Consider the following 18,537-nt stretch of genomic DNA (forward strand, 5'->3'; position numbering starts at 1 on the left):
CTAAACTGACTTTGGGGTTGCCTCTGTGACACTGGCCCCAGGATGCCAGGCAATAGGCAACTGCCCAAGATCTCAGACACTTATTGCCTAATCCCATCCTTGCGAGTGCAATCATGCAAGTCCAGCCTTACAGCTATAGATGACTTACACAACATACAGGTCCCTCCCCAAACACAGCTGACATAGATGCTGCTTGATATGAGAGGCCAGCACATTGTCTCAACTACCAGCTATTGCAGTCAGAGAGCAAAAGCAAGTTCACCCTCTCCTCATTTGTTTACACAGTTCCCAAAACGCATTAAGCAAGGCACAAACTCCATCACACAGAGGCAGCAAATATGAAGCTACCCTGCAGTGGACACAAGTCTGGTCCACTTCGTATTATGGACCAGAAGGACCAGGGCAGTGACTGTCCCCGTGTACTCAGCACTGGTGAGGCTGCACCTCAAATTCTGTGATCAGTTTTGAGCCCCTCATTACAAGAAAGACCTTAAGGTGTTGGAGCAAGTCCAGAGAAGAGAATGAAGATGGTGAAGGGTCTGGAGCACAAGTGTGATGGGAGTGGCTGAGGGACCTGGAGGGTTCAGCTGGAGAACAGGAGGTGAGGGGAGACCACTTGATCTCTGAACTGCCTGAAAGAAGGTTGGAGCATGGAGGGGGTTGGTCTCTTCTCCCAAGTAACAAGTGATAGGACAGGAGGAAATTACCTCAAGTTGTGCCAGGGGAGGTTCAGATTGGATATTACGAAAATTTTCTTCATGGGAAGGGTTGTCAAGAACTAGAAAAGGCTGTTCAGGACAATGTTTGAGTCACCATTCCTGGAGGTGTTTAGAAGATGCATAGATGAGGTTCTTAGGGACATGGTTTAGTGTCAGTATTGGGTTAAAGGTTGGACTCAATGATCTTGAGTCCAAAATGATTCTATAATTCTATGATCTTCCAGGCCAAACTAAAACACTACATGTTGTGTTGGCTTTGCAAATATGATGTATTTCCTTCTCATCTAGTGGGGTAACCTAGTAGGAGGCTTTTTTCTACCAGCTGCGACTAACCTAAAATGCATATTGTGTATTCAGCTTGGGACAGTTGACTTCTACAGCATCACATAAGAATGCATGGCACTGCAGATAGAGCTGTGGGCAGCCCAGGGGCAGGTTACTGCGGACCCAGATGGGTCGCTGGTCAGTGGAGCGAGGTTAGTGCTGTACTCAGAGCAACCATGACAAAGTTCCTGGTTCTGTGCACTGACTCAGGGGCCAAACAGGCGGGAGAAAGGAAAATGTAGTCACACTGTTTTAATTAAAGACAATGGAAGCTTTCTAGCTGAATCGCTACAGCCTATGGGGAGACAAAAATCCCTATTTTGCTAAAGGGATAAAATAAAATGCATTGTCACGCTGGGGATCAAGCTGATCTGAACTTCATGTTCTTCATCTTCTGTGTGCTTAATTCTTGTAGTTTTTTAATAAATTGCAGATTTTCTTGGGTTTCACAACTTTATCTTCGAAGCAGATTCTTTGTTCTTTATAGAAATAGGCTTCGGGGTGTATCAGCAGGGGTGGTGAGGGGGCTTTGCACTGCTGATAAGTAATGATATTTTCTCTGCAGCAGGAGCCAGGGTCAAGTGAGACATGGTGTATGGTCTTCACTGATGAGCAAGGAGTGGGAGGAAGCAGCATATTTCCAGCCCTAAAGCAGGGGGACATTAAGAAGTTACAAGCAGTTTTGGCAACACAAAGCTCATTAGCCCAGTGGGTAGAAAATGCATTGCAGATGCAGCAGCCTTGCTGGAAATCCAGCGGGGAAGAAGTGGGAAGGACATGTGCAGGGTACAGGCAGTGCCCAGTGGTGATGGAGAGCAGCTGTGATGGCCAAGGCTGCTTCTCGTGAATGTCACGACAGACCGTAGGGGGAAAATGGTACTTCTCACAGTTACTGCTGGGTCCTCTGCCTAAAATGTTCATGTAGGCATGAAGCTGCCAGGAAAGAGAAAGGAGACAAACTTTATGGGACATGATGAAAGGCCTCAAAAAACACAGAGCTTCGGGCTGCCAGAACAGGAGGGATTCTCAGGGTGTGCTCTAGAAACTGGGCTGAAGTTCACTTTTGGGATCTAAGTAGGATTTTAGGTCTTCTCTTAAATTATTTGCATGCAAAGTCAATGTCTGACAAGTGGGAACTGGAACCCACTTACTATTTTCTTCCACCAGTTCCTATTCTATGGGGATGTTTGCTATGTGCTAAGCTTTCTCTTTCTGAAGACGTGTTTTTGGAAGAAGAGCCAGGGACAATGCAGATTGATTTTCCAGCTTCACTCAGACTCCATGATACAAGTGGCAATTTAGTAGGATAAGCTCATTCCTTTTTCCACTTTTTATGGATTTCATTAAGAAGCATGAACAGGCAAATATCCCTTTAAGCAATCGTATTACCAGCCTAATTTGCTAGACTTTCATTAAAGCAATTAAAGATAGAATGATGCAATGACCCAGTTCAGGACCCAATTAAGACTGAATCAATAAATCAGTAGGTTTAAATCACCACCATAAGGCCACAGATCATCAAAATGAGTTATGAGGCTGATGCTAAACAAAATTACTGTATTAACATTGTCACAGGAGAATTTAAAGAATGAAATATTTTCCAGTCGAGGTCCCCAGCTCATCTTATTACAACCAGCTTAATGGTGATGGGCACTGCCTGTTACAGGTCCCTCAGCCTACTGGGGAATATCTCCTGGGCACACAGCAAAACAGCCCTCCCTTGCATGACATGGTCATATGTGGCCCTGGGCATGGTGAATTCCAGGCACGAGTGTCAGGACCTTGCCCAACTGTTCAGCCAGATTTGGAGCTAAACCATCTCATCGGTCTGTCATCACCTCCTTTGCACAGGTAAGTAAAGCCTCCAGGTGACCTATTAGCAAATGCTTTTTAGTCACAGCTTTTGCCTCTTTCCTGAAGGTCTTTGTCTTTCTTCCAGTGGAACTGCTGAACAATTCGTTCTGTCCATAGACTTCAACTCAAGCACATGTCACCTAATGTGTAAAGTGACTTTTCTACCCTACATGATCCTTTACAGTTTCACAGTATCACAGTATGTTTGGGATTGGAAGGGACCTCAAAAGATCATCTAGTCCAATCCCCCTGCTGGAGCAGGAACACCTAGGTGAGGTCGCACAGGAACATGTCCAGGCGGGTTTTGAATGTCTCCAGAGAAGGAGACTCCACAACCTCCCTGGGCAGCCTGTTCCAGTGTCTGTCACCCTCACTGAGAAGAAGTTTTTTCTCAAATTTAAGCGGAACCTCTTGTGTTCCAGTTTGATCCCATTACCCCTTGTCCTATCATTGTTTGCCACCGAGAAGAGCCTGGCTCCATCCTCATGGCACTCACCCTTTATATATTTATAAACATTAATGAGGTCCCCCCTTAGTCTCCTCTTCTCCAAACTAAAGAGACCCAGCTCCCTCAGCCTTTCTTCATAAGGGAGGTGCTCCACTCCCTTAATCATCTTCGTTGCCCTGCGCTGGACCCTCTCCAGCAGTTCCCTGTCCTTCTGGAACTGAGGGGCCCAGAACTGGACACAATATTCCAGATGTGGTCTCACCAGGGCGGAGTAGAGGGGAAGGAGAACCTCTCTCGATCTACTAGCCACCCCCCTTCTAATACACCCCAGGATGCCATTGGCCTTCCTGGCCACAAGGGCACAGTGCTGGCTCATGGTCATCCTGCTGTCCCCCAGGAGCCCCAGGTCCCTTTCCCCTACACTGCTCTCTGGTTTGGTCTGGCAGAGACATTAAAATAGTATAATATAGTACAATATAGTACAACATAATACTGTATAGTATAATACAATAAATAATATTATGTGATAGCATATTGCATTGTATGACATATATTACAACTCCAGTGTGTGTCCATCATGTACCTGTGTACTATCTGCTGAGAACAGCAGTTTATCTATCAGCTCCCATGGAAGCTCCATATGTGCTCACCATGATTATACCTTCAGTGTCACAGGTTTTCCCCGTGGTGGATCAGGGATCTGATGCACTTAGGTGCTACACTGAGCTGTGGTAGATCAGAGACTGTGGTTGAAAGTTGTAGTTCAGATGCTACTATGAGCAAATGCAAACTTGACGTAGTTCTGCTATTAACGTGACATGCGACTCCTTGGTTTGGAGGGTACCTGCCCACCTGGTCTCCAACAAAAAGAAGTATTTGTTTGAGATTTGTTATGCATTTCTGGCCACTGCTAGGCTGCAAGCTGAGGCACGGATGTGAACACAGCTCTTGCTTCTGCCCTAAACAGAGAAAATTAAAAACATACAAGAGCCTATATGGTGCCAAAGAAAGCACAAATCTCCTGAGTTCAATGGGAACAACAAATTACCTCTCCACTCTATTATTATTAATTTCCCTAAACAAAACACTTCTATGAATAAGGTAAATGAACCATTAATTGACCGTAACTTTATCAGAATATTGCAGTTATAAAAAGAAAAAACCCAAAGATGAAACAAGAAAAGAAGCTTGATTTCAAGCTAAGTAAACAGAGCTTAGAAGTCAGAAATTTATCTCAGTGTAATCCAGAAAGCCCAAACGCCAAACAATCTGGAAATACTCAATTGAATACTTGCAGTTCTGATCCAGATGGTCCTACTTCCCCACCTCCACAGTTATAAAAAATGGTTATCATCACAATAATTCAGCATTGTTGAGAGGCTCCACCAAAACAGGGACTCAAGATGTACTGGGCAGGGCATGTACCCAGAGGGATGAAGGTGGACCTTCTCCCTGAGGGATGTCCACAGCTGAGAGGAAGTGTAATATGATGGGAACATCATATCCCCTTGTCCGTATGGCAGCTTACGGTGTCCTGGAATTGCTCTGGGGCCAATGTCCTCTCCTCATGGAGTCCCCAAAGGGATCCTCACACTCCCATACCTGAAGACGTGGTGTTGTGGATGCACAGACAAGCTGGGAAGGAGGTTGAGCCTTAAAGATAAAATTCAGTGTTGGCATAAGCAGAGAAAGGGTAGGACTGTCTGTGCTGCAAGGAAACAAGTGCTGTGGCTGACAGCCCTGTGCACAATGTCTCCTCCTCAGCATCACCGGGCCATGGGGGCCCTGAACCACAGGAGCTCTATCCTTGCTCAGGTTGGATGGTCTTTGATGTTGTGCACATGCACGTGCTCTGCTTTGATGGATTATCACTCATGCAAAACTCTTGACTGCAAAAGAAGGGTTTGCCATAGCCTAGCAATGGCCATTTGAGCTCTGGTTCTGCTGAGGGACAGTGCTGAAGAGCAAAGGAGCTGAGAAATGGGCTTGGTGTAACATGAAGAAAGGCTGATGTATGGCATAAGCCAAACACGCAGTGCATACCAGCACTCTGAAAGCCTTCAAAATAAGGACGGCCCCCGTCCCTCCAGTGCAAACATGGCTGTGGATCTTGGCAAGGCTGCAAGGATAATATTTTCTATAGCCACGTCTTGGTCTTGTCCCTTTGGTTTCTCTGTGCTGACATTCTATCTCATTTGTTTCAAACAGGCAAGAATTGGTTGTTGAGACCCTAACAGTGAAGAAAATGCACACAGATCAAGTAAATACTGATGTGACATCAAGAGCCTACCTTATTACCATCAAGATTTCAGTGATCCTGTGGCGACAGAATCATAGAATAGTTTGAGTTGGAAGGGACCTTCAAAGCTCATCCAGTACCACCCCTGCCATGAGCAGGGACATCTTCACCAGCTCAGGTTGCTCAGAGCCCCGTCCAGCCTGGCCTGGGATGTCTCCAGGGATGGGGCATCCACCACCTCCCTGGCCAACCTGGGCCAGTGTTTTACCCCCCTTGTCCCATCTCACTGGGAGCTGGGAAAAGCTTAGTGCACACTGGATGACAATTAAGCCTACAGAGAAACCCATGATTTTTAAACCAAGACATGAGAAGAACGTTTTCTTGGCCGAGATTTTCATTCCATGGCAAAATATGGGATAGAACTTCAACTAAATAAGTGTGAAGAATTTTAGCCAGACTGGGAGACCCAACTCACACAGGTGGAAATGTGGTCCCGAATATGAAGAGCTGGTCATAGTTTAGGCTTGTGTTATATTGAAAGACCGTGGAGTCTTTCTACAGGATCTTTTACTCCTCCTGCCACTGCAAATCATGTGCCTGTGCCTCAGTATCACACTTCTCCTCCAACCCACTCCCTGTCAGTGGTTTTGTACATGGAAATACTTTTCCAAAGATGTACCTTCCCACGGATGTGCTTTGCCAGAGCACAAATGGGAGGCCGTCTCATCTCTCCTGGGACAGCCCAGCATTTAATCCTAGTTCTGTGGACACAGTTGGGTACCACGGCATTGCACTAGTAATCAGATTGGTTCTGGTAGTGGTTTCTTCATTCACTATATAAAAGCTATTTAAGTAATTTGTATTTCTCTTTATACTGCTATGGGTTGACCACTATCACTGCTGTTTGTTGCAGGCCTGTTAGTGAACCAGATGTCTAAAACCAACTGGCTTTAACCCCAAGCATGGGTCCAGTTCCCTGCTGGGCGCCCAGCAATGCAGTGCAGTGATTTTGCCAGCCATTTTAAAAAGGGAAGGAATTCTTGTGTGCCAGTGAGTGAAAGCCAGAAAAGCAGAAATAAAACCGGGGAAAATTAAGAATAAGAGGGAAAAAATTAAAAGGCGAGTGATAAAACACACCAGGAACATGGTCTGGAGGAAAAGGAAGCCAGCGATGGAGTGCATGCAACAGCCTTTGGAGCCCACTGCTGACTGCAAAGGGCCTTGGAAACACCAGCAAAAATCCCATCTTCTTTCCCAATTCCCACCACAGGCTGCGTAAGTCACCAGGACCAGCTCAAAGGTACAGCAGTCTCCAACAAACACATCTCCTTCCCCAGCCCCACACAGATATTCTCAATGCCCAGGAGACATCCATCTCTACATATGTTGACACCCAACATCAATTCCAAAAGCAGCTTTAGGAAATACCTGAAGGACAAATCATCCTTTTTATCCATTTCCCTATGGAGTGCATTGAGAAGAAAAAATCTCACTAACCTCCTTTGGGACATAAACGAACATTATTGCATAAAACATAATGGAACAGCCACAGAAATTATTCACTCCCTTTATTGCACATGGGTAGAGACTCATGCACTAAAAAACATCAGACTTCACAGCAGGGTGATTTAATTGGATTTATTGGAGGAAAACAATTAGTCATCCCTTTAAATTGTCATTATGATAGAAATCTCGATATGTATACATGATTGTCAAGGCAGAGAACCACTTGCGACGTAGCCCCATTAACAATTTGCAGTATTGCAAACTCATTATGCAGATAAAACTTTTGCGATGCCTTAATACATGCATGGAGTAAATACACATTCTCCCCTCTGTTTGGACACAGATGCTGTTATGAACTCATATCAATCACAAGACCTGCAATATTAGGCACACTGACACTCCTTAAGATTTAAGCCTTTGTAGAAAACATGCTTGCATTTTCATTGAAAGTCAACCGAGAGATGTTTTGCAGTTGGGGATATTTGGGGAGTCACTAGTCTGGGCAGACTTTGGGGTTTTTTTCATTGTTTGCTGACCCAAATAAAACACCTATCTAAAATAAAATGCCCAAACTGACCAAAATGCTGTTTCTCAACTAGAGGCCAATGTACAACAGGATGCTGACATCATGTTGCCCAGAAACACGAGTCACACCGTATCTCCCACTGAGCTACAACTTTCCCTGCTCTTCACCTTGAGGGTCATGCTACAGCTTGATCTATCAAGACATAGCTCATGTGATGCCATGCTGGGCTCAGGGCATGCAGATGAGAGATGGAAAAGCTTGGAGCTACCCTGACCACCCCCCTAGGAGCTCCCACCCACCAGGAACCACAGCACACGTCCACCTCCTCATGAAGCTTTGCACCTTTGCAATCTGAGCTCAGACTGATTTACAACTGCTATTAATGATGGTTTTTTATGCTGTCATGTAGTCCTTCAGCAATGGCACAGCATCCTGGCTGAGCACCAGCCTTGACGGTGGGCTCAACACCTTCTGCTGCAGGCTGCCCAGGGAAGTGGTGGAGTCACCATCCCTGGAGATGTTTAAAAGATGCTTAGATGAGGTTCTTAGGGACACGGTTTAGTGCCAGTTAATGGTTGGACTCGGTGATCTTGAGGGTTTCTTCCAACCAAAATTATTCTACGATTCAGAGACACCGCGGAACAGTGTCTTGTGTAATTTCCAAGGACTGATCCTTGCTCCCTCCACCACCAGCATGGTGCTTTCTCTCCAGCCCCACTGCTTGTCATGGCCTTGCCAGGAACCCAGAGCGATGTCCCAGCCCTTCAGATGACTCTGCTTTGAGTACTGGGAACTTGAGCGTCTTCCACACTAACACAGCAACCAGACAGGAGCTGGGGCCAATGCCTCGATGCCCACAAGAGGACTGGGCCAGAAGTATTAAAACTACCATGTGGCCATCCTGTGCCCTGCCTTAGAAAGACCAGCACAAATGAAAATGGACCAATGATTAACAGAAGACAAGGCAAGGTCATGATTTCCATGTGAAAGAAGGAAAAGTGCCACACCAAACATTTCCACGGATAAATGGTTGTACTACATGGGCGTTCAAGGTTAAACGCCAGGATTTAGGTGGTGATGCTTTGGAAAGGATGGGATAATTAGCTCAGCTCTCTGCCCTGTTTGCTGCAGGCAAATAATCACAGCATCTTGGTCCCCAAAATGCAGTTCGTTCTGCAACAGGTGAGAAAGAAATATCCTGTAGGAAGAGAAAAATCCTAAGAATTGAATGAACCGGTCTAAATTTTGACTATGAAAAGCAAACCAAAACAAAACAGAAAAAAATGAAGAAACCTAGCAACATGTTTCTTGGTAGTCCTGAGCATTAGCAACCCAGGGAATGAATTTATGTGGACCAAATTTTTAAGTATTGTGTTAGAAAAGGGACCATCCCCTCCCTGACTCCCTGTTTCTAGATGTGTACATGACTGCTGCATAGTTTGAAGCTGCTCTGCATGGTGACTCTTCCTGTCCATGCTGCAGAGCATTCAACAGAAAGACAAAATACATTACCAGGCTTTGCAGTATCTTGTTTACAAAACATCAGCTTTTGCATTTACTCAAACTTAACAATTGATTTTGAGTTACAGATACATTGAGTCACTTAAAAGCAAAATGTAGAAGTAAACTCCTCAGAGAAAAGGTTGGGTTGAATGTGCATAAAGAAAAGGCTTGGGAAATACAGAAACAGTGACCAGCAGTTTAATACATGCAGTGCAGTATCATGCATTTATTGGACATCTGACGTGATCATTAGTTTAGCAGTGTTTTTTCACAACGCTTGTGGGTGTACATGCCCTGATTCCACTCTGGAGTATGGAAAAAATATAAGACCTGCTCTTCTGACGTTATCATTTATGAAAAGGAGGAAGAAAAAAAGCTGTCTGGACAGATGAGTGACATGGTTCATGGTGGGGAAGGTGTCTGCAAAACCAGAGCCTGGGACAACGAGCCTTCATCCTCTGTCACAAACACCATTTACCCAGCTTTGCCCCAGCCGTGTGAAGTAGGACCAAAAAACCTGAAACAATTCCTGATCTCCCACCAGTGGGATCTGTGATCCTCGGGGCCACAACACACACAACATGCACACACACGTGTGTGTGTCACAGAGACCCGAGCACCCCAGCACACAGGATGAGAAGGCAGGACCCAGCTGCAGGGATGCGGGGAAAACCACAAAAGATTGTGTAAAACTTGCTGCTGGGCAAGAAATCTGGAATTTGCCTGGGGGAACTCTGTGCAACTTTGTGAGCAGGTTGCTGTTTCCTCACTCAGCCATTGCGCACAGCGATTTGCCAACTAATCCTTCGTGCTTGGGTTTGATGCTGTTTTCCTTGGATACTGTTGTCTCTGCGTGTGTTTCTGCTTTTTGCTAGAATGAGTGTAATTCTTAGCATCAAGTTTCTGGTGCAAATAAGCATGATAATGAAGGCAACACTTCCTCCCCATGAATAATTTGTGGGATGCACTCAGGCCCCAGTGCAGATGGATAAATACGCACGGGAGCAAGAATGCAAGTAATACCATTAAATGGAAAATTCCGTATGCCAAAAGGATGGTAATTCCGTACCTTGGGGCTCAGTCTCCAAACTTATTTTGCCAGCAGATGAATCGCCTGATTCTTTGGAAAGAGCAAAACCAACATGCTACAGTCTGCACGATCTTGTCGGCAAAGTCAATCTGGTGTTTTTACACGGCGCTGCTCATGGCTGGAGCTGGTACGACAGGGGAAATACTAGCCCAGGTTTCCCTGTATCTCATCTAGTTAATGTCAAGTTCATGTCAAAGGACAATATTCTCCCTGCTCACCAATGACTAAAAGCTACCTGGCTTTCCTTGGGAGCTTGTTTCACTAAAACCAGGGTAACGCTTAAGGAAGGGGCAGCCTTGGGGACAGCTACTGCTGCATTTTTGGGTGCCTTGGAGGCCCATGCTCTGGTTTGCAGAGGGCTTGGGGAGAAAAGCCAGAGGTCAGGGGCTGCATTGGCTTCCAGCACTGGGAAAAGCTTTGGACAAACCCCAAAGTCCCTCAGGGCCATGCAGGAGCCCAGAATAAGGAGAGCTAGTTACAGAAAAAATGCTGTCAATAATCATGGAGGCACGCAGGGCACATGCACAGCAGAAACTCCTATCTAATGCCTACTGCAGAACTACACGGAGATGCCTACCAGTGGGCTGACACTTCTTTTTGTGGCTTGATTCATATCAGGAACAAACCTCTATCATCACTTGGTTTTATTTCAGCACCACAACCATAACAGACACACAAAGCATAGGTAAAATCCTACCTTTTTTTTTTCCTGCACCCACTACTCTAATGGCACCTGTACAACAGCAACCAGGACAGAAGAGACATCACCAGCAGGGTAACACAGTCTCAGGAAAGCATCACTGCGAGGTTCTCCCCAGACTCCTACCTCCCCACTAGCCATGTTGCAGGGTCAATAACCACTTTGTGCTGTGGAAGGGGTGATCCAGCAGAAAGTCAGGATGCTCTGGGAATGAAGTCACATGCAAAAATCAGCAACGGAAGCCCCTGGCCACTGCAGTGCTGACTTTCAGCTCGCAGAGTTCACGGGCAGCCTGTCCTCACAACTTCTTCTGCAGGCTAAGGAGCCAGCTGGAGATATTCTGGATTTATTGTTTTGTTTTCCCAGCAAGAGCACTGCTGTTGGCATCAGAGGTGGCCTCTGTGACTCTGGAGGTAAAAATCAACAATCAAAGCTGCAAGCAAAGGAAAAGAAGGGGAAGGAGCTGAGGAAAACAAGTTACAAAGGAAAAACACATCGGTGCCAGTAAAGTAAACCAGAAAAGGGTAACAGACAGGTGAGTCCAGGCTGAAGTCCTCATGAAAGGAGCAAGTCACACATTTTTTAGTAGGACAGTCCATTGGGAAAGAGCCCAGAGGGATTTTTCTACCTGTTCCTTTATGGCAAGGCCAGTTGGAGATTTGTTTTGAACAAAGGAGCTACTAGCCCTTTCCCCACATGCACACAGTATTTGCTCCTGGGTTTGCAGATGAGGAGAGGAGGATTGGGGCAGGGAAAGGAAACACAACAGCCCTGGAGCATCCCCAGTGATGCCGGAGTGTTCGCCGTACCAGCTTGTGCTGCCGAGGGGCAAACAGCTCCAGCCCCCTCTGTAAATCTGCCCTGGGTGCTGCTAAGTCAGCCCAGTTTACAGATTAACTGGGAGGTTTTAATCAAGAGATACTTCAGGACTCAATGATAGGAGAGATCTCAAAGCATGTGGTGAACACCAGTCAGGTCTTCAGCTGTGTTTCACTGATATAAAGGAAGAGCTTCCCACCACCCAAAACTGTAGCAGAAGGAAACAATTCTGCTTTTAAGTGCTTCTGTTTCTTAAGATCCCAGCAGTTGATAGCAAGCCAAAAGCAATTATGATAAGTTATACAACTATGGCAGAATATTACTTGCAGGAAGGAAACCAAATCACCCTACTTACAAGTGCGGGAGGAAATAATAACCCGCTCAACAAAAAACACAGAAAACATCCATCAAGGAGGGGCAGCCAGTGTATAGAAACCCCCCAGCTGCAGGACAGCATGTCTGCCTTTGCTCCCATCACTGCTCTTTGTTCTGCAGATGGAAATCCATTTGCCTTTTGGATGCTGTATTTTGATTAGTAGCCTCAGCAACTACATCAAGTTCAAACCAGACCTCAGGCTTCAGATGAGAAGGCAAAAAGGAAACGTTAGAGCCCTAATCTTTGAAATAACTGTACAAAGACAAAAATATTCCCTAACCAAATCCTGCTTTTGGTTGCACACGTGTAAACATGGGGAACTCCACTGCCTCCAAACTGGGGGACTGCCTATTTACATCCCTGCAACTGGAGCAGAATAGGGCCAGCTGAGCTTACATGGGTTCAAAAAAACTTGAATTTCTTGGGATAGGAGTCTCTCCCAAACTAAAGATTCCTTACTTTGTCTGGAAAAATAAAGTGACCTTAGAATGAGTTTAAATTGTATTATACTAATTTCCTGCTATCCTTGCAGCAAGATTTAAAGAGCTCCGAGGGTAAATGCTGATAAAGCTCTTCCTACTCTCTGTCAGTGGGGCAGGACTGTTCTGTGGCAGCAGCCTGGGGATGGGGACAGGAGGGTGACTTGCAGCAAGGAGATACCCTGCCCTTTGGTCTGCCCAAATCTCAGTCAGAAGTCCTCACCAGGGAACTTATAAGGTGTTTTGCTACCAACCCCCAAGAGACCAGTATTTGGCGTCTTTCCTGAAAGAAGAAGTTGAAGCCTTTCTGTGTGACCATCCACACCAGCTGTGAAACACGGTGGAGAGCACTGGGGGCTCTCAGGGCCTCACTCAGATGTGCCATGGCCCTCCGAAAATGGGGAGCAGCTTAATACCGAGGAAACCAGAGATCTATAGGATGCATCACCTTGAAGTGCCACCAAAGGAGAAGCTATTTCAGAGCCAGCACTCAGTGCCACCTGTTTTTCTAGCTTTTAGCGCTCAAAATGTGATGGATGAAATCCTGGCTCTTCCAGTTGAAGCCAACTGACTGAAGCCGGACGGGGATTTTGAAGTCTCAATGAAAAATATGTATCTTATGGCTTATCCCAGCACAGTCACTATGGCCTGATACATTCGGCCATGTCTGTGACCGGTTTCCACAACTTCTTGTACAAGATAAATGAGACAAGCATGGCAATATTGCTGAGGGGAATGGCTTGTGCCTCTGGATGAGGATGGACCTGTCTGCATGTGAGAGGCTGAGAGGGGCCGGGAAAGGGTGCCTGCCTCTGCTGCCCACCTCACTTTCCTCCTCCTCAAAGGAAAACTACAGCTGGGAATGGTGTAGAAGTAACCTGGATCCCTTCAGCAAATCCAGGCAGATTTGCTCTCCTCCCTATTTCAAGCTGCTTGGACGCACAGCTGCACAACAGCCATGGTGGCTGTTCCATGACGGAGTCTGGGAACTGCATGCATTTAGTAATAAAATAATGGGGAAATTGAGTTGACTTTTCATAGAATCAGAGAATGGTTTGGGTTGGAAGGGACCTTCAAAGCTCATCCAGTGCCACCCCTGCCATGAGCAGGGACATCTTCACCAGATCAGGCTGCTCAGAGCCGAGTCCAGCCTGGCCTGGGATGTCTCCAGGGATGGTTCATCCACCACCTCTCTGGGCAAACTAGGACAGTGTTTTACCACCCTCAGTGTAAAAAATTCTTCCTCATGTCTGGTCTGAATCTCCCCTCCTTTAGTTTAAAACCATAATCCCTTGTCCTATCGCAACAGGCCCTGCTAAAAAGTCTGTCCCAAACTTTCTTAGCAGCCCCTTTTAAGCACTGAAAGGCCACAATAAGGTCTCCCTGGAGCCTTCTCTTCTCCAGACTGCACACCCCAACTCTCTCAGCCTGTCCTCCCAGCAGAGCTGTTCCAGCCTCTGATTGTTTTGGGGCCTCCTCTGGAGCTTCTGGGGGAGGCAGTGCCACCACTGTCCCTCCACGTGCCTTTGGGCAATGCTTTGCTTTCCCAGCTCAGTGCTGGTCCAGGACAGCCCTCCTCCAGACCTCAGCGTGATGGAGCAACATGACACCAGATCCTGCGCTTTGCACCCAAGAACCTGCCAGGGCTTTACAGAGGGGTGCAAGCATCACCCCTCTCCCTGGGGGGAGAAACCCAGGTCCAAAGGTCCAAACTTTTCTATTTGGTTTCTAATACTTTTGGCTGTTCTGGGGGGTGCTGAGCATCAGCAACATCAGGCAAAGCCCCCAGGAGATGCAGGTGCTCAGCACCTCTGGCATGGACCTTCCATCTGGATGTACCCCACGGCTGGGAGGAGGTTGGTGAGTGAAATGTCCTGCTCAAGGGCAGCGCAGCAAGTCCGTGGCAGAGGACAACTGTGACTCCCGGCCCCATGTCTTCCTTTTCTTTTGCTCTGCCCGTAACGTACAGCGACTCAGAAGAGAGAAAAGCTGCAGGATGAGACTGTGCTCTGCCATTTTGTTTGCTCAGCTCTGGTCGGCACCGTGTACCTGCTTCTTCTCTGAAACAAGGGTGCTGCAGATGCCCAGCGCTGCAGGAATGCGGCCAAGGATGAACTGACTCCCAGCTGGTGGCAATTTAACTCTTGCCATGGCTTTCAAGGAGGAGGAAGGGAGGGAAAGCAGCAGTTTCTTAATCTGAGCAGTAACAGCTCTGCTAAAGCCAGGCAGACTTGCAGTCCAATTTGCGGAGTGAGAAATGGCATGCCGTTGAAATCCTCTTGTGTTGCAAAGTTAACGTTAATTCCTACCTACAGAAATAGCCTATCCCCCAGCAAACTGGAAGAAGGGACATTACTGGAAGTACTTTTTAAAAGAAAAAAAAAATATATAATGCTCAGAAAAGTATCTCTATTTAAATAATCCAGTTGAGATGTTTGTAGTTAATGGAAAAAAAATACAACATATACTGTTACCTACACTGAGAAAAGAGTAAATCACTGGGGAAAAGAATGAGTGTTCATTAGTTAGAACATTGCTAGACTCACATATATATATATATTTATATATATATATGTACAGCACCAGAGACTGTTAGATCCGTTCCCCCTGGAGTCATTGCAGTTTGTGATAAATGAAACATTTCAGAATTGCAGTATAAAATATGGCCATAAAAAAATCTTCTTTCTTCTAGTCCTTCGCAGGGTGTGAGGGCGCAGAGGCGACCTGCCAGCCCAGCCCGCTCCTCGCCGCCCCGGATCTCACTTGCTCCCTGTGTGCACTGTGGTCACTGTGGTGGGTCTGGGTCTCCGGTCCCCTCCTACTGCAGAAACGCCTGAAGAAGCAGATGAAACAAAACTACAGAGGGTGGATGGAGACATACCTAAAAAAGGAAAGCCAGAAACAGAGTTAGAAATGGGGTTTTTTTTGGAAGATGGGGATGTGGGCAAAGCTGAGTTTGTTTCGTAGCACGCTACAAAAGGGAGGGGACAACAGCTAGAGATGGTGCTCCTGCTCTTCCCGCAGTGGTGGGTTGGTTGGGTATCTTGGGCATCTTCTACCCTCCTGACCCATGGCCATTTGCCTGCTACCACCACCAGCAGTTTCATACGCATGTCACAATGAATAAATGTCCAGTTTTGGTATGTGCTCAACCAAACTGATTTCACATTTCTGGGGATGAAGACAAAGAGTTCTGGGATTCAGAAGTCCCTCCAGCATTGTACTCGCTCAGAATAATTCTCCTCCTGGGCATGTTAAAGATGATTAAACTTTTCATCATGGCCATCTAGCTAAATGAACAGACTGTACACCTGGACTAAAAGAATTTCCCCAAGCACCCTGCAAAGAAACTGATAAAAAAGTACAGTGCGTCAAATTTGCTGGTGAGTTCCAGTAAACCTAGAGAGAATGTGAATGGTGTGACTTGGATATCATTCTAGCAACAGCTTATGTCGCTCCAGGTTTTGCTGGTATGTCTCCAGCACTTCCAGCTAAGAGATGCAGGTTGATGTAAGTTGAGTATCCAGACCCAAAATTTTCCTGGGCCGTTCCTTTTGAACTAATCAAAGACTTCTGAAAGATATTTTTTATGAAAAAAGAGGGGGTTTAGCTAAATTAAACTGTTTATAGAGGTAGAAGCAGACACCACAGATTTAAAAAGCACGATCCTCCAAAACATAACCCCCGAAAACCCAAAGTATTTCGAATGACAGATTGAAGATTTTGCTATTCCAGCACTATGTCAGCAGTTTCTATGGAAAGCATTAATGAAGAGAAATAAAATATATCCTTGCCAGAGCTTTCCATGGATGAACTACCACTCTCCCAGTGGCTGTTGAGACCCCACAAGGGAGATCCTTCAATTTTGCTGGCATGTGCAGCTCTCCATGCAGTTTGGCAGCCCCATAGGCACCGATGTGTAAAGGCAGCTCTGGTGCAAGAAAAGCTGCTGAACAAGGACCTGGAACAGTCACCTTGTTCTGACAAGATGCAGAGTCGGAATGATTAGAAATACAGTTCATTTTTCCAGCTTGGTGAATAAAGAATAGATTAAACCTATATTAATATATTCTCAAACTGGAGTTTGGGTTGGCCCCTTGACTACTCAGGATCTTTTTGATGCTTGTTACAACTTTTACCTCCTTCTCCAGGCTTCAAGGTGGCATTTCAATCTCAGGGATAACTATGCTGTACCTACAGTCAGTCACATCCCATTTCTCAGCAGTATCGACACTTGACATCTTGGCTTCATGCTGCAATTGATATGTTACCTTAGAAATAAAGAGATCTAGGTGTTGTAATTAATCTAGCCAGTCAAATCATGTCTAAATAGAATAAACCAGGTGTGGATTGAGAATCAGGCTAATACACTTGAGAAATCCTGACTGATTCACTTAGACTCTCCTGACAGGTACCATAATCCAGCGTAATGCATCATCTCTACTCTGCCCTAAAACAGAGAACAGCATTAGGATGCAGCCTAACATAACCTTCTCTCAGGCGAAGGCTGTATTTAATTGTCTTCAATGATGTGAAATTGCTGCATTTGAAACTATTTGGAGAGCCCATTAGATGTCTATTAATAGCATTAGGCAGTATTACGTTTTGTACTGGTGGCACAGCTGTTTCATGTAACTTGCTGCATGGGATCTTTCTCATGCAATAAATCTATCCCCAGGGAAAACTGCTGAGAAAGAAAGAAACAGGACAGAGACCTCACAGGTTTTCTTTTTCCCAATGGGAGGTATTTGGTAGAGTGCATTGGATATGACAGTTAATGTCACTCCTTGCATTTTCTGCTGGCTCTCCTCACTGGTTCTCTGGGGCTCCAGCATCTCCAAACTCTTTAATTCATTTATTTGAGGAAAGGAAGCTCTTCTGTATAGTCTGGTGAGCTGGACTTGACCCGGGATGCTTGGAAATCTTTTGATACTTTTCTGCCTCATATTTCTGACAAAAAAAAAAAACCACCTGTCTTAACACATCTGAGTTTATCCTTCATATCCTGGCTGACTTGTCCATCGCTGCGAAATATCATCGGATTCTGTACAGGGACCTGCTGGGTTCCGTAGCTGTTCAACAGATTTTCTTCTCTTCCCACCCTTATTGTTCACAGACGTTTTGCCATTACTATTCAGACTACGCAGGGCTATTAATTAATACCATTTAAGACTAATCAAACGGATAGATGGATGGAAGATAACCATCCACCAATTTAACAGCAAAGCATGCCATCAGACCTGACTGGGCTCCAGCACAGCCATGCTGCAGCAGGAGCCAAAATGAAGGCACATTTCTCCCCTGTAAGGAGTTTTCTACATCACTGCATTGCCAACGCATGGTTGGAAGCATTTGCAGGTGCAAGATGCGTGCTAGGCGCACAGTGATGCTTTCTTCCGCAGCAGCTGTAGGACGTGGCACTGGACGTTGCAAATTGGGCGCTGGGCATGAATCCCCATCAGGCCTGGGATGCAGAGGGAAGGGGATTCTCCTCCAGCTCGGGCTGGGAAAAACATCTCATGCAGTGCCCAGAAGGCAGATCCCACCTCAGTTTTGGGGGAAAATGTGCCCAGGACAGCAAGAGAAACAACAGTTTTCAACCAGAGCTGCAGAGACTGTGGCTGGTGCCGTGTCCTCGTCAATGAGCTGAGGCTGGCGAGCAGAGACGGATAGTGGCACCATCCAAAATACATCCTGAACAGTAGCTGTTTTCAATTCTGGAATAGTGTGGAATATTGTCTAGAAACAACCACTTCAGCCCCCCAGTGAAGTAAGCACTGACTTCCCATACCATAAACTATTAGCGTTCCTTTTTGGTGCTGCACCTTAAAATAATCTTCTCCAATTGTAAAGTCCACATCCCTCCATTTCATGATATAAAAATCTCTACAAACAGACAGAAGGGAATAAAATAAATGGTCAGAAGCCAGAAATTAAATAGGCTTCATTGCAAA

General features: G+C 45.9%; 1 protein-coding gene across 5 annotated transcripts in view; it reads right to left on the minus strand.

The window, feature by feature from the left end:
• Positions 1–7,207: 7,207 nt before the first annotated feature.
• The window catches only part of CAMK1D (calcium/calmodulin dependent protein kinase ID), a 237,155-nt gene continuing 225,825 nt past the window's right edge, over positions 7,208–18,537 (minus strand). For 3 of the 5 annotated variants that reach the window (XM_005510296.4, XM_065049283.1, XM_021298230.2), the window contains exon 11: positions 7,208–15,464. In XM_005510296.4, the coding sequence (XP_005510353.1) occupies positions 15,343–15,464 (122 nt within the window). In that variant the 3' untranslated portion in view covers positions 7,208–15,342. The remainder of the gene's footprint in view (positions 15,465–18,537) is intronic. The other 2 variants (XM_065049282.1, XM_021298229.2) reach the window with 2 other exon arrangements.

The sequence above is a fragment of the Columba livia genome, chromosome 1 (assembly GCF_036013475.1).
Source record: "Columba livia isolate bColLiv1 breed racing homer chromosome 1, bColLiv1.pat.W.v2, whole genome shotgun sequence".
Taxonomy (NCBI): Eukaryota; Metazoa; Chordata; class Aves; order Columbiformes; family Columbidae; genus Columba; species Columba livia.